General features: G+C 45.2%; 1 protein-coding gene across 1 annotated transcript in view; it reads left to right on the top strand.

Annotated features, from left to right (window-relative positions):
• The first annotated feature begins 11,515 nt into the window (after positions 1–11,515).
• efnb3b (ephrin-B3b) overlaps positions 11,516–27,099 on the top strand; it is an 87,188-nt gene continuing 71,604 nt past the window's right edge. The window contains exon 1 of the mRNA XM_085451609.1: positions 11,516–12,948. Coding sequence (XP_085307735.1) covers positions 12,800–12,948 — 149 coding nt within the window. The 5' untranslated portion in view covers positions 11,516–12,799. The remainder of the gene's footprint in view (positions 12,949–27,099) is intronic.

The raw sequence follows: 27,099 nt of genomic DNA, 5'->3' as shown, positions 1-27,099 counted from the left end.
ACAGTGCTGCACTACTTGAACAGTCTAGCTCTGAAAACAGATGGGCGAGTGCTACAGACTTGGCACCGGGGTTATCAATGGAAATCTGAATTTGTGTGACAGCTCAGACATTTGCGAAGGACATCGCATAATGTCAAGCTTTGAAAAAAGGGAAAAAAATGACCTGATTGATCTTTGGCACCAAACTGCAGGCTAAAACTTCGCTAAAGAACATGACAAATGGATCAGATGTTTACATTCGGGTAGATGGAACAGCCTGGCTGGGACCACCGCGGTGACTGCACAGAGGTGGGGGTGTGATGATGATACGGCCTTGTAGGAGTGCAGACGGTTGACATTTATAGACGGCACCGTGAATGCCTGTGGATAAACCAAAATACTGGCAAACAAGATGGCTCGCAGTTTCCAGAAGCCTGGCAGAGGAGGGATATTGCTGCGTGAAAACGATCCAAAGCACGCTGCCAAAATTACACACCAGTTTCTAAAGAAGAAAAAAGTGAGAACTATGACCTGAGCAAGTTTGTCGCCTGACTTGGATCCAACACAACGCCTTCGGGTTTATATTTAAAGAGAAAGTTCGAGCAACGCAACCCCTGCAGTAAAGAACAGCTGAAAAAAAGTGTCTGTAAAGAGAGGCGAGGCACGTCTCCAGAAAACACTGCTATCCTGTGTGTGTGAGGCTGAGGCTGTCATTTGAAATAAAGGAGGAGATGCAAAGTATTGACAAAAGACTTGAATCTCCGAAATGAGAGCCGTATTGAAGTTGCTGCACTGACTGTGAGCTGAGTGTTTGCTCTTTGCTATCAGGACAGAAAGTAGTTATAACACCGGCGACTGAAGGCTAAATCGAATCAGCCTGTAGTCAATCTGGACACTTCCCAGAGCTTTATATCCGTCCTGAGCTATGAGACCTTTTGTGAGCAGATGAGAGTTTTTCATTATGTGCAGTAAACAGAACTTTATTGAATCATCTCCAGCCGTGTCTGAATTTTAAATATCAACAGTGGCTAAAATTAGGCTTCTAAATGCAAAAGGGAGCAAGTAACCCATCTTAACATAAGCAGCTGTAGGTCTATATATTGTTAGACTAAGAGAACATTTGCCTCGGTACATCGCCACAGATATGTTGTTTAAATCAAACAATCCAGATGTGACTGAAGTGTAGCTTTTCGGCTTTAATTCATGGGGTTTTACAGACACTCTTACACATAGGCCACCATTTACAGAGGCTCAGAATTAACTGGACTACTGACTGATGACCAGTCTCATGGCATCATGAGGTTTCCTTGCTATTTCACGATGAATGAAGCCAGCATAATGCCTGAAAATAATTCAAACTGTTGTTTTAAGTGCAATATCAGGCCAAGAAAATAAGAAATAAATGGGATATTCTTCAGTGGGCGATTCCGTCACCTGATTAGGAGACGGACCAGGAGGTGGGTCATCCACCAATCAGATAGTTGGTGTCTTGATGCATGCTCCATCCAGGTAAGTAAATGCCCAAAAGTTGATTCTGTTCAATCAACTCTCCCACTGAAAATGCTACGTCCAGATGAACAGAACAACTTTTGAGCAGATAGTTGGTGGTTTCATCCCTGGCTGTTCTAGCCAAAGTATCCTTGGACAAGTTGCTGAACCCCAAGTTGCTCTCTGGTGTATCCATCACACTGTGAATATGTATAAATGTTACACAGAAAGCACTTAAGCGTAGAAAAGTTCTTGTACGAAGCGCTTTGGATGCTCAAATAGAGTAGAAAAGTCCTTTGGCATAATCAGATATAAGCAAGGGCAGAAGGTGGTTGCAGTAAAGGGCTGGTAGAGCAACTCAAAGGAGGAAATGCAGCATGACTCAAATGTGAAAGTCTGTACAGAAGCAAAAATGCAAAAAACTGTACATGTTCATGTTGAAGCTGTGTACTGCCACCAGGGGGCAGTGTGAAAAACAAGGTGAAGCAAATACTGTATGAGGTTCTGAAGTCATGATAATGCAAATAAGGTCTTTGTTGTGAATAAAAACTGAGATTTGAAAACAATTAAAACTCTGCTTCTGTCACTCTCTGTGCTTCTCATGAACTCTGCTGTAGCTCTCTTCTGTTACAGTCAGCTTTTCGACACGTCACATACCTGCAGCCTCACTGCACTCAATGCTCTGTTGGTGTTTTAGTCAACATTATGCAAGTTTGTCTCTGCAGCCTCTATGTAGGTGGAATTCCCGCAATCCCCTTCTGCATAGCACAACATCTATGCAAGGTGACACCAGCACAGGGCCATTATTCAGGTTTTTCAGCCTCCAGGTTTAATGCTGGGCTCACTCTTATCACCCTTATCTAACTTGTTGCTAGCAGCAGGCGGCTCTATGCTAGCTGCTCTGCACAAAATAAGAAATGAACTATTACTTGGTAACCACAGTGCATCATCTAACAGCTCAGCTGTTTGCCATCAGTCATCGGCCTTGAACCTCCCCTGAGTCAGTGCTATTGTGCTGTGGAGTGATTCTACAATATTCAAGGCTAGCTACAAATTGGATTAATTTCCTTCATTTTTCCATCCCGCATTGTTGCCAAGTGCTTCCTCGAAGGCAGTCATGGAGTTTCTCTCTGTGATTATGTGAGGTCGTCACCTCAGTAAAGTGCCCTGATATGAACTATGTTGTTATTTGCTAATTGAATTGAGATTAATTTAATACAGATGGATTTTTTTTGTTTGTTTTTTTAAGGATTATCATCTTTTTTTTCTTGACTACCTTGTTTATTTTTCAGGTCGGTTTAATAATTAGCCAATACATTTTTATTTTCATGGTCAGAACATTCTGCCCTTGGGCTAAAACCACAAATTGCATATTGATTTAATATTAAATGCAGTGGTTTTCAGTGAGGCAGTCCCATTATTAAATCAATCTTTGGAGGCTTATGTGCTCTATTAGGGCTGATATTCTGGAAGCAACTCAGAACACTGACTAAATTCTAAATATATGTCACTACAAATGGTATCTATGCTGCTGTGCTCCTTGAAGCCGTGTTGGCCAAACCTCAGCGCTGTCCCGCAGTTGACAGCAAAGCCGTTATCTTCATCCCAAGGTGGCTGCAGTCAGTGTAGTCTTTCCACTTGTGCAGCTAATGAGCCAATCCACATCAAGTGTTCTGTGTTTCTGTGTTCTGAGCCTCCATTTATGTGGCATCCTGAGCGAGTCTCCATGGCCTCGCATAAGTGCCTTCCATTAGACACACGCACACATACATACACACAAAGCTCCGGCGCTCATCGCTAGGGAGTGTGGCGAATAGTAAGTAATGGGATCTCGATATTAAGAAAGACATTTGAAAACAATTATTCAAATGGCTGTCTGCCTGTTGAATCTCCTAATCCCACAGTGAGGCACTCAAGCAAACACTCAGCCGTGTGACCCCCGGTTGAATTAGCATGGAGGAAAAAAAGAGGAGCATACACGTCTCTGAAGCTGGAGATGCTAAAATGTCTAGACTGCTCTCTGGTTTGTCACTCTCATGCTGCCTTTAAAAGGAAAAGAGCTTTTTAAGAACATGAAGCAGAGGGAACAGATTTCCTGTAGCTTTTAGAGGTTGTCATACATGGCATTTCTTAAAATGTCAAACGGACGCCTCCTTTATCTCTCAGACACTTTGAATGTATTTGGCAGGCGCTTAGCACAGGGCTTCACTCTGACCCTGCTCTGACACAGCAGCCGCATGCTGTTGTTCCATCGAGTTTTCTTCGAGTTAATAGATTATCCGCGGCACTTCAACAGCCCCCACATTGTTTGGTACAGTCTACAGTTCAGGCTTTGTAACAAATGTAAGTGCAAAGTATTCAAATATATATTAACCCCATTTAATGTGAGCAATGGCAAAAGATTTGTAGCTGGGATGTACCACCAAAAAGTAAGGTGACAATGCGTTTTTGAACCTTGCTAAATTGATTCTTCACCGACTTGGCTGTGCTGACAGTAAATACGGTCTTTTCGTGCAACTAGAAAGGTGAAGAAATGGCTACTGACTGCAAATATTTAGCTAACCAGTTATCAAATTGGTCCTGAAATACCAGGTATGACATGGAGGGCAAGACATAGCTTTAAACCTTAGATAAAGCTGAGTACTAGATGGAAACAGAGCAGGGAAAGGGTGGTAAAATTTAGTATCATTCTAACCTTTACAGTTTAGGGCAGTTTAGCAAATACTGGCATGCTAATATGCCCCAAAATCTTAGCATATGTATGTATATATGTATTAATAACATCTCTATGTCTGTAAAAAACATTTATTACAAATTCCAGTTCTTTTTATTTTCATATGTATTAATTTCATCATCCCCACATGCAAATATGATGTTATGTTCTCTGTTTTCATTGCTTCACATGTCACTTTCTGTGCACAACTTAATGGCCACCATTTTTCCACGACAGAATTTTATTTGACTCACAACAAAATACATAATGAAGAAGTACCACAGGCACTAATATTAATAAATATTACTATACAGATTATAATGGTCATGTTACCACATTAGATTTGAACATTTTGGAAGAGAAGGAGTGCTAAGCCAAGAGCTAAGCTAGCGAGCTTGGTTAGCAAGGTGCATCTATAGCATGTACTGACAGAGATTCCTACCAATTAGTGCTCACATTTGGTAAAAAAGATACTTGAATTTCAAGTATTTACATATTACATATTACCTGATAGATAAATTGATAACAAATGCACTAAAAGACAAAGACAGTTTATTGACTAATGTTAGCAAAGGTGAGTGCTAGCAAACAGCTAGCACCCTGTATCGGTATCCACTTTATCGTTAATGAGCCACAGCGCTATTGTATATAGCTTTAAACCTTAAATAGTGATTTCTAAAAAAACTTTAGCACCTCATATAGTTGTTATGAAAGGAAGAATTAGCTCTAACCAAAATCATAATCACTGGATGACTTACTAACTGACACAGGTTACAGTGTGTGAGCCTGGACAGTGCTCTGTTTGATTTGGTGTGTAGTAAAGAGCTCCACAGACAACTGTGCTGTCACCATTGCTGTTCAGCCTGCAAACCTCAGTATAACTCATGCCACCTACAAAAACAATCTGATGATCCTGCAGTGGTTGGATGTTTAAATAATGGGCATGAGGAGGAGTACAGAGTATTCATGGATGATTTTGTGGAGTGGTCTGGGAGGATTCATGTACTTGTAAATAAATAAGATCAAAGAAATGGTGACTAACTTCAGGAAGGGCGAGTTTATCCTGGGAATCCACATCAACAACAAGCTGAACCAGCAAACCAATAGAGGCCGCGAACAAAAAGGAAGCGAGCAGGTTTCATTTACAAAAGAAGCTGAGATCCATCAATATGTGATGCAAAATGATGGAGATTTTCTATCACTAAAATGTGGAAAGTACACTGTATTTTGTGTGCTGAGGGAGCAGAATTGAAGCTGGTAACACCAACAGACTGAGTAATGCGATCAGGAAGGCTGGCTCGGGATCTTTTTCAACTATTGTACCAAATATGTGATAAATGTAGTACTGCTCGTTTCATTTCAGAAAGACTTTTAGTAAAAGGCTCTAAAGAGGTTTATTTTTCTAACGTTGAACATTTTAAGGTGGGTGTCTATGGGGACTGACTCACTTTTGGAGCCAACCACAAGTGGCTATTAGTGGAGCTGCAATTTTGGACACTTCCAAATTTGCTCCATTTATTGTTTTTAGGCCCAGCGATTCTTGCTTGATTAGCATTAGACTGCAGACTCACAAAAGAGCTCACATGGCAGCACACCTTGTTCGTCAATGTGTTGTTAGTGCCTGGCTGCCTGCCTGCAAATCATCAATGGCTTCTTCTGTTAACACTGGTTAGGATATGAGTGACATTCCAGAGTAATAAATGTTTTCATGAGCATGACTCAAAAATTGAAACACCTTATTGTTCACAGTCAGTAATAGTTTTCCATTTTCACATCGCCACAATTTCTGCTCATTATGGACGGACCAGTCTGAAGTTCAGACGACTTGAGGTTTTCCTTACAAAACTTGAATCCACTGGGATATTTTTAGAAATCCCAACCAACCCACATTTCATCAGCCGCCAAAATAGCGGTGTTCCTATGAATACATCCCATTTCCATTCCAAAAGGCTGCAGCTGTGATTGACGTGTCCTTGTTCTCTGGTTTACATTAGATGTGAAAATAATTGGCACCTGCACTCCTGCACATGCTCTGAAGCTGGGGGAAAAGCACAGCACCAGAGGTTTCATTTCACTCCGGAGCCTGATCTCCTTCTATTCACTCCAGATGTGGAGGCACACACGCATGGATATCCATCTGAAATTGCTAGGAAGATTAATGCAGAGTAAAGATGTGTCATATCATCGTATTCTACAGTCGCTGACAAGCAGAGATGAGAGGCTCTGCATTGATATTTTTCTCACGGATATGTAAGCCCTCATACATATCAACTGAGCACGTGCGCTTCTACTGTCCCTACCCTTCACCTCATCATCTCCTCATCCTCCACACATCCCCCCCCCCCCCCCCCCCCCAGCCATCTTTGTAGCTTGTTATCATGAGGGTGAGCCTATTGAAGTACATTAAGCATCCAGTATCCCAGTCGGCTCTCGCAGATTGGATGTGATCTTGGCGGTTTAGCGGCTGTGCATCGCCCAGGGAGAGTAATTGCTTGCGTAATTGCACTCTGGGGAAAGGTAGAGAAGCAGGGCCTAAAATCATCCTACCTGCCCTCAGGCTGCAAGCATGACAACTCTTGTCCTCCTGCCTGTCCATTCCCTGCACCCTTTCATAACAGCCCTCCCTCTCTTACTCCCCCGCTGCACAGTGACCGAAGGGGAGGTTTATCAGAGTCGGCGGCATCAGTGGAGAGGAAGCAGGTGGCGATGGGTCAGAAGATCTCTGCGAGGGGCTGAGGAGACAGATGGAGGAGGAGATTAGGAGGGGCAAAGAGGTGTCTTACTGATAAAATGAAAAGGCAGGCGAGAGAGGGGAGACAGAGACACGCAGAGCGACTGTCCACATGAGGAAAGCAACAAAGTTCCTCACAAAGATTGTGAAAATCCTCTCAGATGACACTCTGGGTGGCCTGCACCTCACGAGGGACCAGGTCAGGTAATATTTTAAGGCTAAGGCTGGAAATATTCCCTGGCAACACTTTTTGTTTCTCTCGTCAAGTCCCGGGAAAAAGACTGAATCCAGGAGATGCGGACCCTGTAACAGGGGTCTGCACACGGCAGAACCTTAAAGGAAGCGGAGCAGTGATCACTGGGTTGAATTACAATACCAGTGCATGTGGTTCACAGATGTTTTTAAAGGACAGCAAGAGAAATCTGGGAAATCAGACTTTTTCACTTAAGTTGGTGCAAAGTTTAGGCCAGCCTTGATATTTTACTACTGACCCACTGAACCTCATGCTCCACAGCTTCACCTGGTTTCATTCTGAGATGTGTTTACAGCTGAGAATACAGTAGGTGTGTTAGGTTCAAGGGCTTTTAAAGTGTGTGCGTATTTTAAAAAAAAGGTTATGCAGGGATGGTGGGAGCGTGCAAGAGGCACACTAAACAACTTGAAACTTTAGCAAAGAGTAAAGCTCAGCATTACGAGATGTGGCTACCCCGATCAGGTATACAAGAAGTTATTTAAAGTTTTCATGCAACTTTTTGTCACTCTTCTTTAATCTTCGCTTATTTTGCCTCTGAGATCCTCTGGGGTTTGGGACTCTGCACATCAAATGAGACGTTTTGAGGAGAAAGTCTTAAATACTCCGAGGTTTCTGTGTGTTCAGTTTGTAGAGGGTCGCAAAGCAAGGTCACAGCCAAAGACTTGAAAGCCACATTTGCTACACGGTTTACTACTTATTACTTAGATGATTTTTTTTTCCACCCTAACATTCAGTTGTATACGACATCAGTGCATCACTTTGTACCTATTTCCTGGCAAAGATCCATGAATAAGATCTACTCTGTGTTTCCCGAACCTTTCATCCACACGTCTCACCTTTCCCCGGTGGATGGAGTCGCTCAGCTGTCAAAGAGACATTTTAGTTTGCCGTCGCATAACCCAGACGAAGATTTGAGGGTCCTGTGATAACAGGCGGTCATGCATGTCCCTGTTCAAGGATGGTCTCAGGTGTCCGATGTGAATGACTGCTTTTTATTTTCGTCCAGCCATCCAGGACCTCCCGCTCGACGGCTTTGATCCCTCCCCAGTTGAAAGTGATGAAAAAAAAAAACCAGACTTGCAAGTTCAGAGTGGGCGCTGGGGGACGAGAGAGTGAGATTTAGGAGTGTCGTTTCGAACAAATCTCAGAAAAGACAGAGAGAAATGTTTTCAGCTCTATTTCCCTGCGCTATGGGAGGATGATGTCCAACAGCGCTGGAAAAATCAAGTTTAATCTTACATGAAAAATGAGGTGAGGGCATAAAACACCCCCCCAGCCAATAATTATGTCGTTTTATGGCAACCATGGGTGGTAATTAGGGGACAAAGTGGGCCGGATTCCCTGTCTTTTCCTTCTAATGCAACATTGTAAATATAACTGTATCATGTTAAATAACAGCTGGAATAGGATCCGGTCACCCTGTGACCCTGGACTGGATAACTGGAAGGAAGTGGATGGATGGATGGATGGATGGATGGATGGATGGATGGATGGACGGATGAATGGATGGATGGATGGATGGATGGACGGATGGATGGATGGATGGATGGATGGATGGATGGATGGACGGATGAATGGATGGATGGATGGATGGATGGATGGATGGATGGATGATGAATGGATGGATGGATGTTAAATAACACCAAAAATCCATCGGTACGTGTGATCTGCTCATCACATGTTGCACAACCCCTCCCTTGCCCTTACTTAATCCCCCTCCAGCCCATGTCTCTTTCTCCCTGTCACAAGGAGACGAGAGGGTGTGTGTGTGTGTGTGTGTGTGTGTGTGTGTGTGTGTGTGTGTGTGTGTGTGTGTGTGTGTGTGTGTGTGTGTGAGAGAGAGCACGAGAGAGGGAAGCTCACAGGGATAGACGGATGCTGAAGGAAAAAGGAGCTGAGATCTATCATCTGCAAGGCAGGAAGAGGGTGCCATGCTCTGACAACAACCCACATCCTCGTGCACACACACACGCAGACACACACGCATATCAGTACCACCCTTGGTGTGAATTTCATTCCCATCAGGGTGCATGTTTTCCTGTCTGAGGTCTTTGTATTGCTGCCACCGTGGGTGTCTGCGCTTGGTTTGTGTGTTTGTGTATGTGTGTGTATATCCCTAACCTTCCACTGCATGCATAATGTCAACCATGCACTTGGTGTAATTGCTTATGTTGATGCTCACGCGTCATTTTGTGTAAATGCGTGTATAGCACATTATGTGTGCTATGTGGGTGTATGCATGTGTGTGTGTCTGTGGTGAAGTCTGGCAGCTGCGGCAGAGTCACCGGGGAGAAGATGTGGTTGCGAAGAAGAGTTGAAGGTCGGTGCAGTAAATGAGGTCAGCCTGAATAAATGAACACTAATAAACACCAACATCGCAGCTCTGAGTGTATATTAAGCAGATGAATACATCTCCAGAAAGTACATTCTGTTATTCAGCAACATGGCAGATCTGATGTAGGTGGTGTCTTATAGCTCTGCAGTTGTTTTTTTTAACCGAGTCATCTTCCACTCAAAAATAGAGCGAGAGAGCCACAAGCCCGCCAGTTTACCCACACAGATAGATTCCCAGACAGAGCAGAAGGTTTGTTTTTCGTGCCAGCTCCACCTCTGAACCGCTGTTGTCTCTGAACCAGTCTATCTTCCTCCACTACATTTAGCTTTGTCGTGTGCCCTGCCAAGGTTTCTGGAGGTCAGTGCAACAGAAACAGCTCCATCTCTGCTCTCTTTTCTTTTCTTTTTTTTTCATTCTGTGTCTCTGACCAGCTCTATAAAATCTCTCTGCTGCATTTGTTTCTTGTTTGGCTCTCATAACCCTGCAATTACAATCCTCGTAAGAAAGCACGCTGTAATTTCGCACTGCAGAGGGAAACGTCTGCACTTCTGTCTTTCCGAGTATCCCCGGCTGCCTGCGGACCCTCGGTTTGATCGCCTGGAGGTTCACTCAGCTGATGTGCTGCAGTGCCCTTGAGCATGACACTGAATTGAAGTCTGCTGAGCCACAACTTTCCCATAAGTCGCTGCCCTCATTCTTGCTTTCCTCTGTTTCTCTCCCACTTTCATTTCCTTTCTCCTCCCCGGCTGTGCAGGAATGGCAGAGCGTGTTCAGGGGTGCGTAGAGTTTTCTTCCTCTTTGTTTTTGTGAAGTGAAATATTTTCAATAAAAGATATTACAGAATCTCTTCCTCTCAGGTATCAGCGGCTCTACTGCACTCGGCTACAGATGGTGGAACAGGAAGTCATGCATGGACTAGGGGGAATTCTTCATGCAGATGTCATGTCATGTATGTAGGTGTGAAACAAAGAAAGAATATTGATCCGTTCTTGTCACTTTATTCCAGTAAAAGCTGGCATTCCAAACTACTGCAATAACTGTGCTTTTTATTTCTTTCTTTATTTTCAAATAATGCAACAGAGAGCGGGAAAGTGTGATTTTTTTTATCATCTACTCTTTGTCAAACACCAAAATCCAATAATGCTTTATAATGCACTGCTAAAGGGGCTGTCACATTGGGGGATTAAAGAATTAGTCTTCCCCTAAGGCTCATGCGCTCTATCTACCACTTGGTGGCAGCACAGGCACAGCTTTGACAGTCCAGTCTCAGGCTTGTTGCCGTGGATGAGTGGGGAGGCTGAGGGCCCCACCGTAAACACTGGTGTGTGTGTGTGTGTGTGTGTGTGTGGCCCTCAGCGGGTCCTGCCACCCGGATCGTCCTGCAACCCATCAAGCTCAGCTGCCCGCTTTGAAGCTGCTGAGACTCTGCTCTGTCCTCCCACACAAGGAGAGCGGATTCTTTTCCCTTACACTGCGCAGATGTAGCGAGGTGAGGCCGGCCCAGTGATCATGCGAGATATCATAATTCTCTCTAAGGAGACATTTCGGTGCAAGTTCCTGTTTTCAACTTCATCCCTGAAACAGTGCTGTAACTTTGCTTTATGTATCCACGAGGCCTCATAGCGCGAGCTCCTGCTGTTCTGTGAGGCGCTTTGCGTCTGGAGTAATCACTCCTGTAGGAAGTAGCTTTGCGGGGACATTTGAATGAAAAATCCTTGTAAAACTGCATCTGGATTGTGTTTTTCCAATACGATCCTGCCTCAGTGCCACATGTGATGCTTAGTCAATACATTGAGGGCGCTCTTGCTCTTTCGTCATTTTCAGGGGCGCACGTTGGTGAACATTTAGAGAGCTAGTGGTGGTGGAGGGGGTTCTTGTTCGGCGTTTGAAAGGAGGCAGAATAGAGTGCCAGGGAGTCCAAAGGTCCGAGTTAGGAGAGAGGAGAAGGGGGGCCGAGACTCTAAAAGGAGGAGGAAAGAGGAGGTGCTGAAAGGGACTCGATACCGCCCCCGCCGACAAAGCCTGGAAGAATTGCGCTCCGTCAGTGCGCCCTGCCTGCCAGTCGGAGGATGGGGATTTTTTTTCTCCTTTCCATTCATCCATGCCCCTTTTTTCCCTCCTCCTCCTCCTCTCAAACAAGCCAGTCGGTCTGTCAATGTGCTGCGAGCGTTAGGACGAGTCAAAGCAGTGGGATTTTGAGGCAGAGAGACGGAGGAGATAACGAATGAAGCGCTTTTCCATGACCGAGAAGCGACGCGTCCTGCTCTCCAAATGATGCGCCGCATCAGATAATTTCCAGCCGGGACTGATGCTCACAACTCGCATCTTATTATTATTAATATTATTTTTTCCTTTCTATCACTTCAAAACTTTCACGTTGGCCTGTGTGTGACATTATTAGAGTGGAGATGCTTTTCTAGCGCTTTGATTTATTCCTCTCAGTTTCTTTGAATTGATTCTTGGATTTATCGTCGATTTCGGATCTTTTTTATGATTATTATTTTTCAGCGTGTCTATTAAGGATTTACAACCCGTGTGTGTTTGCTTTTGATTCCATAAAGAGGCCACTAAGGATTGTAACGCGCACTGACTGAACCCGCCGAGCATCAACACGTCTTTATGAGGATGGAGCTGTGGACACGAGTAACATCTTTTCCATTTTAAACGTTTCACCCTCACACTTTTGACCTGGTTTTGATTGCGCCCTTCTGCCACACTGACAGTATTTCTTTTCCCCGGTTCCTCTCTGATATGCTGGAAGCTAGATATTCTTGCGAGGAAACAAGGTAATGGGAGAGAAATCGCACAGAGTCGGCACAGAGAACAAGGGAACATTGTTCGAAAAAAAAAGACAATCAGGGCGCACCGAAAGGCTACAGAGTTAGAGGCTGGGTGGCAATCATTTTTTCTTTTAAATATTTTTGATTCCGTGGAGTTACCTTTCAGCCGAGGAGCGCAGTTTTTGGAGAAATAAAAGGGAAGGACAGATTAACGAGGAAAGTCATGGGATTGGCACAGAATTAGTGCAACTGTGGACGCGCAGAAATCGTTTTTTGGACACCCAGACGCGCGGATTGAACAAGTTTCTTTTTCCCCTCGCACATTTCAGTGCGTGTGCTGTGATCGCTTACAAGCTGCCACATTTCGGATCCATGAGGTTGTGCAGAGCGGGCTTTGGCTTCACACTTTGACTGTCTTCTACCTATAGCCTGATCGGCTGTAGCCGCGCATCTATTGTTTTGAGAGAGTCCCCCCTCGTGTGCAACAGCATCGAAACCGCAGAAAAGATCTTGCTTTTAAATGGGGCCGCATATGCTGGGTGTCAGGGTTGAGATGGCGTGTCGAAGAAGTGGGAATGGATTGGGGATCCTGCTGGTATTCTTACTGGATTTACTGGGGACGACAGCCAGCAACCTGGAGCCCATCTACTGGAATTCCCTGAACGAAAGGTAAGAGCGCTCGCAGACCTCACAGTTTCACTGGCTGACTTAATTGTAGGGTTGATCTTGAAGTTCTCCAAGCATGCTTGGGGAAAACTGATTTTTTTGTGGTTTCATTGCATGCGACGGGAGAATCATGAAACGTTTTATGAACGCAAGAAACTGAGTGCACTGCTGAGCGGTAATGCGACATGACACAGGCGATAAAGAAGAAAATAAAGTTGGATAAAGGCAGAAATTCACCACAAAGTGCAGGCCTAACTCGGAATATTGATTTTTTTTTTCTGTGAAGGCTGCCATTCTGACAGCTTGTTGGAGTGTCTTTAGAAAAGCACCTTCATCACCGTCTGTTGGATAAGGTCAGAAATTCGTTACAGAGTGCAGGCCTACAGCAGACTGCCCGTCTTACCGACACTGCTGATTTTTCTCAGTCAGGGTTCCTTTTGGACAGTTTTTTGCGGTATCTAAAGAAGAAAAAAATAAGACTATTTCGTCATTGTTGTATTCACTCTCAGTATTGTTTGCTCAGTCTAAACTGTGATCTGATAAATGCTGCTGCTCTGCATTTGTCACACTGATTATTGTTCCTGGTCCAGCTGCAGCGCCTCTAAAAGTCCCCGTGAGCTCTAAGGCCGTAGATGGAAGCTGTGTGTGTAGGATGATAAAGACTTGTGTGATGCTCTAATTGCTGTTGCTGGATGACCTTGATTAAAGTCCAGGGTAGCACTCCCTTCCTCCTTTTGGACCTCAGGCCTGTCAAACACCCAGTCTGCACACTTTGCCCGAGCTCATTTGCATTTTCTTTCCTCCTCCTTTTCCTCACGGAGAAGGTGTCAGGCATTAGCTGAGGAAATGCCATTTTAAACACCTCTCTGCTGTCCAGCCTTAATGACTGACACCACTTTTCTCACACCTCTGCCAATTTCCCTGTGTCTGAATGGACCTGCTGGCTGTGAGGAGGAGGAGGTGGTGGTGGAAGAGGGGAGGTGGAGAATAACAAGGCGGCTTGTATGGAAGGGAAAAGAGGGGAGTTTTTTTTTTTCCTTCAGTGACACAAAGATTCATTTCTGCAAATCCTAGCTACATTTCTGTTGGCAAATTGGAACAATGATATTTTGCAGCTTGATAAACACTTCTGTGCAGGCTATCAGCATGGAGCACCGCTCCAGAATAGCTCCCGTTTCTTCTAAGTACACTTTATAGAAGGGAGAAAAAAAAACACAAGAGAAAATTGACTCACTTATGCCAACCGGGCCCCCCCCGAGACAGCTTTAACTCACACCCATGCCAGGGGCTTTTTCAGAGACTAACAGGTTTTTAATGCGTCCGTGCGCTGGAGGCTACGTCCTGCCCAGTTTCTCCACTTCTCCACAGATGTGACTGTGCGTGGGCCCCTGCTGTGGAGCCAGGCATGAAGCCCTTAATGAGGGCTTTTTGTCAGCAGTGGGTGGATTCGCCCAACAGGGAGTAGAGTTGGACACGGGAGGGTAATTTCCACAGAGAAGCTCACAGCCTGGGCTTTTGAAGCCTTACAGGTGATTCCACGCTATTGTCTCCTAATGGAGTTTAGTGTTAGGTGGGTGTTAGGGCTCAGTGAATGGGCCCGGCTCGCAATTAGACGGGCGGTGGCTTTGACGCCACACTCTGCTGTCATTTCCACAGATTTGCTCGCTCATATATCCATCCAAAATACAAAAAGCCCTTTTCTTTTTATACTATGAAGCTTATTCACGAAGCTTACTATTCATAGTTAATCAGCTTAGTCATTCCTCCAGTTTATTTTCTTGGCCCTTTTTCATGCTGTCGTGTACTTGTTTCTCCTTGCTCTCTACGTGACATGAGCAGTACTCTAGTATCAGCTGCCTCGGGGCAGAATAGGTTTTGGCCCTTGGCTGAAATATGTTAAGAGCCCGCTGCTTGTCTAAATAGTCTGCTTCTTCCAAGGACACGCTTCTGGAAGACACACACACACACAGGTGGTTTCAGAAATGAGGTGAAAAGTAAGCAGAAGCTGCAGCAATCAGAGCACAGGTATGGTTCACATCTTGTCTGTGTAGTAAATGGGGTGTCACATTGTTAACCTCTGGACCTTTGCTGCGTATGCCTCTTTGAAGTTTGGACCATCCACTTGCAGCTTCCCCTCCACCTCTCCTCCCATCTTTTCTTCCATCCTCTGTCTTATATTCTCTCCTTCTCACGCCTCAGTATCCACTGCTTCTCTTTTTTTTCTGCAGGGATGCATAAATTCTAATATCAGCCTAATATCAGTAGTGCAGGTATGGACTGATACCAGCCTAGCAAACTGTGATATTGGCACCTTGTTTTTTTTGCAATTATCATCTGTGCCACATCATTTGTGAGCTGGCTAAGTGTTCCAACTGAAAGCTTTAAATCAGGGCAGTTGTGCAATTTTGTTGTTTCCCTTGGAATAAACAAGGAGGTAAACTAACGGGGAAAAACATGGTGGATTGTTTTAAACATCCATATTGGCCTGGAATTTTACAATCAAAGCATCTCTTCTCATTCCCCCACTCTTCTGTCCCTCTATTATTCTCTCCCTCTTTTCCCTACTGTCACTCTCCGTCTGTCTCTATCTCTTGCACCCCCGCCCCACCACCACCACCTCGGTGCAGTGACCAGACGTAGCAAATTGGAAACATGTGTCACATCCAGCCGCTAATTATGACGCTACAGCAGCCACAGACGCACCCAAAAAATGTGCGAGGGATGACATGAGGTGAGGAGGAAAAGCAGGCATCTGTGGGTGCTTTTGAGGGAGGATGGGAGGGGGGTGGGTGCTCAGCTGCCAGATTAATTCCTTAAATATAATATCAGAATGCACCAGGACATCCACCTTTTTTTATAGACCCCTCCACGGGTTGATGCTACCACAGCCTGACAAGAAGCCTTCCTGGAGGAATATAAACAGAGACAGGTGCTGGGAGGTGAAAGAGAAACACCGAGCGGCGGGGAGAGCAGAGCGGGGGGTGGAGACGGCCCTAACCCTAAGTAAATCAATACCAGTTAAGTCTCAAGTGCCAATACAGGTTCTGCTTGAGGAAGAGGGAACTGAACCAGAACGATCACCTTGGGAAGAGCTCCTCTTCAGACATATATTATCCTTATCTCAGCATCTCGTATTATCGGCCTTACACGGCCACCCTAATGAAAGATCGAAACTTACATTACTGCTTGGGAGTTCGGGTGGGGGGAGGGGTGAAGATGGCGTGGCTGGCAGGAGGGTGGCAGGTGACCCAAACACACACACATGCACAGAGAGACGAGGATGCTGGCTTCGGTCACTCATCTGATCATGACATATGGACTTTTGTAGTTTCTGGAACCTTTTTGCAAGTCTGATTTCAGCGTCTGTTCTTAATGCCAAAAAAAGCGCTCATTCACCCCTCCTTTACTCGCACTCTCTCCCTTTTTTCCTCTCCTCTTTACCCACTTTCGTAAACGGCTGTAGATTATTGTAAATGGCTGCTGAGGGTGGGCGTCTCCCGGTTTGCTGCTTGCGGTGACTTGTAATACAACTATTCCCCCTAAGATCCACATTAAAATTTAATCCCCCTCCACCCCACCACCGCCACCCTTCCCGTTTCTCAATAATTCATTAATCGTTGGCTAATTGGCGCCGGATAAAAGACTAGCTAACTAGGCTAAGTGTTTCAACTGCAAAAAAAAAAAAAAAAAAGCCGCCAGAGAGAGAGAGACTGGTGGAGTCACCGCCACAAATGTGTTTTTGGTTGAGGAGGTTATTCTTATTATGGAATAGGTGTTAGTAGGTCATATCACGGGAGCAGCATTCCAGCACCCGTTTACAGATTGTTTGTATATTTAAAAGCCCACACCCGTTTACACCCATCCTGTAGGTTTTGACTTCATGAATAATTCATGCTCGGAGGCCTTTTTCCGGGCTGTGTGGGTAAGAAAGCAGGAGCCTGGTAAGCCTACACGTATCCTTGGGCGAAATGATTAGACAATATCCACTGGGTATAGCTTTTTTTATTTTTCTTATCTTTAGGAAGAAGTGCAGAAAAAAAAGGAATGTGGCCGAGAGAGGAGGCGAGATCAAAATGATATGGACTGTATTGCTCGAGTTAAACCAACGGGGCAGCAGCCCCCCCCTCCCCCCCCCCGCCTTGTTTCCTCGCTCCCTTGCTCTCTCTCTCTCTTCCTACCGTCACTCTTCCCCCTCGGTGAAAAAAAGGAGTGTGTGTAAGTTTACGAGCTGAGAGCAACAGGAGCTGTGAAAAGAGCTTTCAGCTGATGTGGCAGAATGGAAAGGCCAGGGGAAGGAGAAAAAGGAGGCAGCCAATCCGACCAGAGGCAGCAATCTTTTCTCCTTTTCCCTCTTTCCTTCTTCCTTTGTTCGGGCAGATGGACACACAGGTAAGGGGTTTGACTATGAAAACACAGACATGCAAACAGACGTATCTATTGCGTCTGCATACACACACATATTATACACAAATGAGCCTCGGGAGGCTCGACCTCCTCTTCCCCCCATCACTGTTGGACACATGTGTAAAGAGTGTGTGGTCCTAATCTATCTCCTTTGTAGCGTGTGCTAGTGAGCAATAAACACACACCTTTACCACTAGACTAGACAGGAGGGCAGATGTGCGCACACACACAGTAGAGGTGAGGAAACTGGCACGTGTCACGGGCTGTTGTTCCACTCCGAATTTATTCATTATTTTAGCACTCGATTATAAGTTTATTTGGCAGGGGCAGTGCACATTCATCAACATCATAACAGCTATAAAGCGCTGTTGTAAATATGCTGGGGTTAGCTAAAGAACTAATTTACTTCCCCGGTCCCTTGGACTTTTTCGAAGTGACTTTGGGATTTTTGGTAATTGTTAAAAGTGCTGATGGAGATAAAAAGCGTGCGGCTGGCTGGGCTGGTTGAAAAATGTTGGAACACATGAAAAAACAAGCAACTTTCTTCCCTGCAAGCATTCACAAAAACACACAGACATACACACACACGCTCACAGGCATAGTGGTGGTAACAGTAATCCAGGCCGGAGGTCTGACGGGGTCACATGTGTCCCCAACATCACCGGGCAGAGTGCCCTGGGTGGCTGAACCCAGAACCCCTGAGCGAGGCCCGCCAACACACACACACAGACACACACAGGCCTTCTCATTAGCTTGCTTCACAGCACACCCTTCTAAGCAGGATCATCCAATCCTCCTGGCAGCATTTGGACTGGGCCAGGTCAATCCCCCTCTCCCTCCCCCGGGTGACACAGAGGGAGCAGACTGGTGGATTGGGAAGCCAGTACCAAAGTGTGTGTGGATTTTATACGCCAGAGGGGTGTGCAGTATAAGAGCAACCTCTGTCACTGTGTTGAGCAACTCCTCTATCCTGCCTTTTATTTGCCCTTGAGTCTTCCTCGAGCCCTCTTCTTCTCTTTACTCCTCCTCCCTCCGAACTCCTTTGCTCTTCAGTTTAGAGTCTTCTAGCTCTGCGGCTGCATCCTCACAACATTTGGGTTGGGCTCACGTTGTTGCAGCTACAGCTAGCTAAACAGTATAGCGGCGGGGAGGCAGCTGACTCTCTTGTCATTTTGTGTGCCGGGATTCTGCCTTGTGACAGAGAGGATGTGGTGGCATGTGTGCGTTTGTGCCCTGAATACTAAACTGTGTGTTGAGATCCCCGAGCTCTAGGCTGCTCTGTAAATGGCATGTGCAAATCCGCTTCCCATCAAGTGGTTTATGGTGGTGCTGAAATCTTTGTTTCCTCAAAAAATAATTTCTAGATACTAGTGTAGTCTCAAATTACGTGTCAGCTATGTCACACTAGCTACACGTGTGTGTGGTTTTACCTGAAAAAGATATGCTACTCTGTTAGCTGGTTAACTAGCTAGCTAGCTAGCAAGCATTTCGTTGCAGGAGCTGACGGTACTTCCTCTTTCTATTTTTGGCTAGTCTCTGCTTTTTAACAGTTAAGAGTAGCCCATCCAGGTAATTGATGTAGCTCCACCTGCCACCCACAAAATACCACAGCATTGTTTACAACATGTTTCAAGTCTTGATTTCTGTTGACACCAAACTGAGTTATTCTCAGCGCGGCGGCTGACTTCATTTCCATGTTTTAAGGCTAGATTGTTAGCACTAAAATTAACTGGTAGAAAAACATTTTTTGCAACACCTGTTTGGTGCTTTTACAACTGTTCTCCCCGCAGGCAGTTGAGGTGGAGTCCTCTTTTGCATAGACCTATACAGTTACGCAGAGCTTGTAAAATGCAAAACAAAAGACAAATGTTTTCTTTTCCCTTATCTTGCTCTCTCAACAGCCAGAATGCATTCCAGTTTCGGGCTTTACATCCTGTCACTTTCATCAACACCGCAACTCCATCACTCTCCCCTCGCCATCTCCCGGTGGACGTCAGCGTGGAGCTTTGATTGGTCGCAGGCTCAAAATGGTTTTGTAACTGAATGCTAAGAGAGAGCGCGCGTGTGTGCGCCTGCACACAAGAGAGACAAATGAGCGGGGTTTGTCAGCGGACAGCTGTGCCTTGTCACAGCTGAAGTCTTGCCAAACATCTTCGACCGATATGAGCAGGAGGGCAAAAATAGAAGAAGTGGGTGTTGTCAGGGTGAGATGAGGCAAAGATAGAGGAGACAGGACGAGAGCAGAGAGCTGACAGGCTCGGAGAGGGAAACAAAAAACCCCAAAAACAGCCATGAAAGACAGTGAAGAGGGAGATGGATTATTTGGCAGCACAACCAGGTCTGACAGAGGTACTGGATGATGTGACATGTCCCAGCTAGCGAGAGTGACTGATGATCTATAGGTCACCACAATGACTAGCTGCTTCCTGCTCAACTTCAACCGAGCTAGGCCCTCATTTCTCATTACTGACACGTCCCATAATATTTATCCCTGTGAAGTCCAGCGTGAAACCTGGTAAGCTTTAAAGGAATTCATTGACTTTTTGAGCAGAATAAGCTCTTTGATCAACTTAGCACGGAGCGATTAAGAGACTGGCAGCTGTTTCCCCTCCTGGTATTTACTTCTACAGTTTATATGATAAGATGCAAACACACGCAGTGGTTAAACTTCACATAAAGCAAGCTCACGGAGGCAGAAATGATGCCAAATGCTTCGTAGCAGAACAACGTGTTGATGGAGTTAATTTGCCAAAAGCTAAATCAATTCCTTTTAAAATAAAGCTACTTTTCCACTGTACAATCAATACTTGAAGCTCACTTTACTCCAGGATAAAGCGCTGTAATTTACATTTAGTGGTGAACCCGCTTTGTCTCATCTTCTTTAGCCGACTTGTGCTGCGCTTTCTGATTTTTACACACATGCGTTGCTTTCAGTGCCGTGTGTGGGCGAAAACAGGGATAATAATACGGCAAAGATTTTCTTAGCCATTGTAAGAGTCATGCTTCGTATTCAAAAGTCAACTTGCATTCTGGTCTTTTGAGGCTTCAGTCAAATGATGTCTCTGCCTCGTCTTTGATGGATTTCATCCCCCGCAATCATTCCCATTCTTTGATTGAGTGAACTGTACTCGGAAACCTGACATTTACCGGGACCCTTTCATTTTCATTGTACTCCAGGATAGCTTAGGTGGAACGCAATCTCGCCAAATCATGTCGGGGGATAACAAAAAGTACACAGTCGAACGGCGAAATGGACCCAGAAATGCGATACAGCCAGTCAGTAGCTGCAGTTGTAAATGATGAAGTGGCTACAGGTGGAGTTTTCTTTAAATATCTCATTTTACATTTATATTTTTGGCATAAGAAGCTGTTATCCGGAGATTTGCAGAAAGCACACGGAGCCGCAAAAGTAAGCAGACATGAATCACACTGCCTGCAAGGAGCCCGGTTACAAAGCAGAACAGCTATTCAGTGCTGAGCTACAAAATGATGCATGGCTTTTATTTGTGTGTGTGTGTGTGTGTAGGGAGGAGGGCGATGTAGCGGGTGTGGAGAGATGTTTGGTCTCTTGTGTGAGAGATGTAGGGACTTGTTACTCCAAAGCATCTTAGCTTTAAGATAATCTTTACCCTCTTCACTCACAATAGGTCAGAGATGATCTTCATGCTAAGAGGCTTTGGTGGGGGAACCCTGCGTGCTGGTATGGCCCTCTGCAATAACAGCCAGTCATCTTGAAACCCGGCCCAGTAATAAACGGCCACATTTATTACTCCACATATGCACAGTCCTGCTTCTCCTACCTCAGATCTTTTGCAATATTCTCCACGGCTGACTCCCACCACCTTGATGATTTTTCCAGCCTTCACGCTTTCTTCCTCCTCGGATGCTTGTGCGTGTGTGCGCACATATGCATACTTCTAATTAGGAGTTAAAAGACCGTACAGTAAGCGTAGTCCATCTGGCTTTGGCATTAGCCCATTGTTGCTATAGTCTACGGGGAAACTGACCTTGGCGAGCAGCGCGAGGGGGAAAAATCACGCTCCATTTCCTGGGTTCTGTAGAACATTTAATTTAAGTGGGACTGACATTAAAAATGCATCGTTATGATGGAAATGTAAGATTAGGTTGAACTCCTCTGCTTTCAGATGCACACGGGCCTCACGTGAGGGAAGCTTAGCAGCCACTGAACGCTATCAGTGTATCTCAGTTTATAGAAATCACATGCTGAGATGGAAGTCGATATAGGCACGTCTCAGGTCTCAGGGGCCATCACGCCGACCCCGTCCTTTGGGCTGTTACTTCATATAAATATATAAAGAGAGGCTGAGCTGTAACTTCAGTGGTCATCAGACATAAAAACTATGTGTACAGAATCATAATTGGAAACCTCTTAAAACATGCTGCTGCTTTCTTCATTCTGCACATGTGTAGCTGTCTGCTGCCACTTGGGGGCAGCGTCAAAAATATGTGGATTAACCGGTAACGTGAGCTACTCTGTTTGTTTGCGTTGCTTTTCTTTAGTTATCCTCCTGCCATGGGAAAGGCAAGGAGCCAAAGGTACAGAAGCTTCTTTGCAGCAGAGCGAAGCAGAGTGTTCGACAAATAAAACTGTCCACTGCAACCTTTGTCTGCGCTTCTCATCTGTGCTTCTTTGGTCTTTGCTGATCTTTTGCGCTTTCTGTGGCGAACTCTGATGCTCATTATTTTTTTTCCCCGCTCGAGCCACTCAGCATTGAGCCGATGCAACAAAGTTGTCATAGCTTTGTTTTGTCTTTTCATTAGTTTTAAATGAACTCATTTAACTAACTTCAATGTGTTTCCAGAGAGGGGTTTACACACTTTTTATCTAAAAATGTTTTAGTTGAGATGTTACTTTACTTTTAGTTTTAAAACAATATGATTTTGTTTGTCAGGGGCAAAAATTTAAAAGGTTATAAATAGTTAATACAAACGCAAACAGACTCCTTTGTTAAGTCAGTTGACACAGTTGTGCAGACGTCCCAGTCTTAACAGAAAACAGACATGCTAAATCTCCTTTGGGTTGCAGTGTTGACACATTAGACCAAACGGTCAAAGAGGAAAACTGAAGGCAGTTCCCGCACATGTGCACAATGTTGAGTTCATTTGCTAGCTATTTTTTTTTAGCTATTAGCTATGTTTAGCTAAGTGTTTTTGTCCCAGCTAATTTTGTTTTATTTAACTAAAACAACCGCGCTCCCCATAACATATCACAGGCCACGTACTTGGATGTTGCAGGGCAGAGTCCCAGCGGCCTCTGCGTTTGTCTCATAATCCTTTCCCCTGCGTAGTCGGAGAGGTTCGCAAAGGGATATTAAAGCAAAGCAAGTCTGTGTCGACTTCCTGCTAAATCCTCCAAAAGCTCAGTAATTCACACCACGGATCCTGTTTGTGTGATTCTGAAGACTGGAACAATTAGTTGCAGTCATAACTGGTTATACCAGATCTAGAAAAGCTGTAGCAGCAAAATCCCAAAGTGTATGGGGTTTCATATAATTGCTTATATGTTCTAGTTTTAATTTGCAAAAGGAAGAGTGTGTTACCTTTTTTTTTGGTTTGTCATCAGTTGAAGCGCTGCATTGTTCACTGAGACTGAAAAAAAAATGATTCAGAGTCTCAGGTTTATGAACCCCTTTCAGACCTGCAATGAATAAACTCAAAAGTGCATGGCTGTCAAACGAAAACAAGGTGGCTTCTCCCACTTCCTGAAAAGCAGACATTTTCCCGATAGAAGTATTCCACCCTGAAGCAATGATTTAAGGCCGTGTACTAAAGTGAAGTAGCTGACTGCCTCCAAATGCTCTTTTTCTTTTTTGCAGCAACGACATATGGAGTGCACTGCAGCGCTTTGTTGTCTAGCACAAGTAACTCTAACAAGATCCATCTTGTTACAGACAGAGTGGTGAAGTGGATTGTTGTTGCCCCTTCCACATCCCATCATCTGATACCCCAGCTCTGGCTTTAATACACCGCTGTGTGTGCGAGCTGCTTTCTAGCGTTTTTTAACTCCCTCTCTCTCGTCTTGCTTTTGTCCTCATGTCTCGCAGTCAACCTTAACACACTTCGGCATTCATTTAGATACACTGGCTTACACACATCCAGGCATGCACAGTGGCGAGCTTGTACACACACACACACATACTCATGTATGCACAGATGAAAAATGTTATTGCTCCCAGTCCTGGAAAAAGTCCAAGTGGAGGGGTTGAGTTTCTTCTGAGGTACACTCCACCGCCCCTCCTCTTTCTATCAGTAGCATATCCCTCACTCCCTTCTTCTTCCAGTCCTCCTTCTCTCTCTCCCTCACTTCTTCCTCCTCCCTCTGCTCCTCTGTGAACAAAAGAGCTCCCCTCGCAGAGCTCCCCACTGAAAGCCCTCACACACACTCGGCTCGCTGGCTTCCCACTCTCCCACACGCACTCTCAGCCCTCTCGTCGTCTGCGAAAACCAGTCCACTTCTCCGCACTAATCCCCCTTTCATTTCTTTTGTCTTTCCTTTTTTTTTTTTTTTTTACTTTTTACTCATTGCTTGGCTCGCCATCAGTGTAAGTTCCCTCCGCTACATATCCAAGCCGTTATCATGTTACAGCCGGTTGGCAGCCAGTAAAATTTATTCCCCCTCTCTCTTTTTTTGTTTTAAATTGCTCTCATTTCTTCCTCCTCTTATTTCTCTTGTTCCTCCCAGCAGCTCCTTTTGCGTCTCTTTTTCTTTGTGGGTGGCTTTTTTGATCTGTAGTCTCTGCTTCTTCTCATTCGCTCATCATTGTCCGGCAGTAAATAGGCCCTCTGTAGTAAAGACAGAATGAGTGATCATGATTGCCTATCACTGCAGTGTCAGAGTAATTCGGGGGTGACTGTGAACCAACCAGAGCGTGGCTAGCACACACACACACACACACACACACACACACACACACACACACACACACACACACACACACAGCCATTCCCTCATTAGCAACCCTATCTTGAAACCTCCCCTTCTAAAAATCTTTCCTCTTCTTTATCAGCCTTGCTCTCCTTTGGAGTGCAGCTGTACTGCAGGTCCCCAGCCACAGGAGGGGGAAAAACAGATGGAACACCCTCCTTTCTATTTTTTTTGTAAACTTTCTTGATTCTTCCCTCTCTCCCTCCTTCCCTACAAAGAAAATCAAGCCAGATGAATGCTAGTGCACAATGGTGGTGGTGGGGGCGAAAGCCTCTCTCTTCCACAATCTCTCTTTTAGCCAAGCGGCACGACTGCGGGTCACCGTGCCCGTACCTTGGGTGCACGCACGCTTACGTGTACGGACTCCTTATTTCGGTTACGTGGCGCCGATAACCCTTGGCTGTGTGGTCTTGGGTTTTGCTGGCTAACACACACAGCTGCTGTGGTGTTTGTGTTTGGTTCCCTATTTTGTGTGCTTCAGCAAAGCCACCAGTCCCAGTTAGGCCTAGCCCATCTGGAGCCTTAGTCCTGGGTGGCCGTTATATATATATATGTGTGTGTGTGTATGTGCAGTGTGTGTACACAGCTGAATATTGCAACACGTCCAGTCTATGAGGTGTATTCTGGCACTTGGTAAATCGTACACATTATCTGATTTCCCAAATCCTTAATGCAGCTGCTGTAGAGCAGCCAAACATCGGCGCTATCATGCATAAGTGGCGCACTTCAACTGTATTTTTAATGTTATCTCTTTTTAATCAAAACCTTTGCTTTCTCCTTATGTTTCCTCTTAAATTTAATCACTCTTGTGAGGGGCGAGCTAACTCTATTATGGCGGTACTTAGCTAGAACAAAAGAATTCACTCAAGGTCTCGTTTAAGTGCTTCTGTACCCTCATGATGCCCTTGCATGCTGAACAGAGGGAGGGTTTTTTTTAAAATGTGTGTGTGTGTGCGTGCGTTTCTGCCTGTGTGCAGAAAGTGTGATTGTGTGGATGTCAGGCATGCGTCATGCGTAGGTGTGTATCCGTGCTTGTGTACATGCCCTGCGTGGGTTTGTGTACAACCCCCCTTCCTCTTCCCCACATCCCCGTGATGCTCGATACCCCTCCACCGCCCCTTCCCCTCCATCAGCACATTAAGCATTATTTGCAAAACAACACAATCATGTGAGACAAAGCGAGCTTCTGGGTGAGCATTAAAGAGAGAGCAGGGAAACAACAGAAACTGGCCTGTACCACTTGACCCTATGGAAAGGGAGGGGGGTGGGGGTGATGAGGTGGTGATGAGGTGGTGTGGGAGGGGATTTGTAAGCCAAGGGGAGCGATAATCCCTCCAGTCATTGCAGGCCCCCTCTGCGCTTACTCTATAACGTGGCGTGCTGGGCTGTCAATCACTCAACAAAGCTGTCTGTAAGGGGATTATGAACCCATGGACCCTCCCTCCTCCTCATCACCCCGCTCTTTTTTTCCTCCTTTTTGACCCCCCCCCCCCCCTTCATTCATTTATTCCTCTTTCTCTTATTGCCATCTCTTGCATCCTGCCCCTCTGGTTCCCTACCTTCAAACCTGGCTGTCAGTTTGCTTGTCCGGCGTCCTCTCACAACAAAGTGCGCCTTTCTCCCAACACACGTTTTGCTTTGCTGTGTGAAGCTTAGTTTATCTCCAGCTTTCCATCCGGTCCTCCTCTGTCCTCCATAAGCCCCATTTCTCTCCTCTCCAAAGCCCTTTGCACGCTTTCTCTATCTCTTCGTCCCACCCGTGTTTTATTTCTCACCTGGACAAGTGACAGGTGCTTGTTAGTGTGTTATGTGGATGTGTGTCTGCTGCGGACATGCGCAAGAATAACGAGTTTGGCAGCACAAACTACAGAGGAAAAAGTTGCAAAAGATCAGTGCACGTGCTGTCACTGGTGGGCGATCGTTCTGAAAATGACCGAAGTTTCAATCCTAATGAGCCAAAATTAAGCCTCTTGTAAAGTGTTTCAGAAAGTTTTTTTTTCTTGGCTCTTAATGACATCACTAAGAGTGGTATCCCCAATATGGTCATATCAGGCCCAGCATCCAAGAGCAAAAATATTTCATACTTAAAAATGAGCTTTAAGAACATGAATCCATTCACATGTAAGCCCATTTTCACACATTTTCATATGTTTTTTGTGGCCTTTGCACCCTCATAATATAGACCCACCAAGCTGTCGTCTGGCTAAATGTCACCTTTCCTATAAATGTGATGAATGGCTCGCAGTCCTATCTTATCTCTCTGTCCTTAACTGTGCCGTTTTAAACCCAAGCGCCGCTTCCATCGGCTGCTGCAGGTGGTGACAGCCTCTCCTCCCACAGTCACCCTCCATTAATCCATCGCTTTTCCCCGCCGACTATCTCCCCCATCTACCCGTCTGTTAAAAATGTCTGTTTAGTTTAAAAGTCTGTCTGCGCCCAGACGAGCTTTCACTCCTCACCTCTTTTAACCGGTTCGACCACCTCTGTTGTCCTGTTTTATTTCCTGCTGTCTCCTTTAGTTTTTTTTTGTTTTTTTTGTTTTTTTAAAGGGCTCTGTGTTTTGCAAGCACTGTCTCCTGTTTGCTTCTCTGATTCTCTCTGAGGTTTGGCAAGCAGTGGGTCATGGTGAGTTTCTGGATCTCTTCTGGTTAATCTGCCTCAATCCTGTGAGTAATCTTGCAGCTTTAATGAAGCAATTGGGGTGGGGACAGCGCTACAAGGGAGAAATGAAGGATTGTCCTTCTGCTAGCTGTACAAAAGGGCTTTTTCAATTTCACTGAAATGAATTTCATTTTTAATTTAAT

This window comes from Copadichromis virginalis, linkage group LG3, assembly GCF_057382275.1.
Source record: "Copadichromis virginalis isolate Kocher_CV1m ecotype Utaka linkage group LG3, C_Virginalis_male_GT1.1, whole genome shotgun sequence".
Classification (NCBI taxonomy): domain Eukaryota; kingdom Metazoa; phylum Chordata; class Actinopteri; order Cichliformes; family Cichlidae; genus Copadichromis; species Copadichromis virginalis.
Note: the sequence above shows the minus strand (reverse complement) of the source record. Positions and strands in the feature narration are given on the sequence as shown.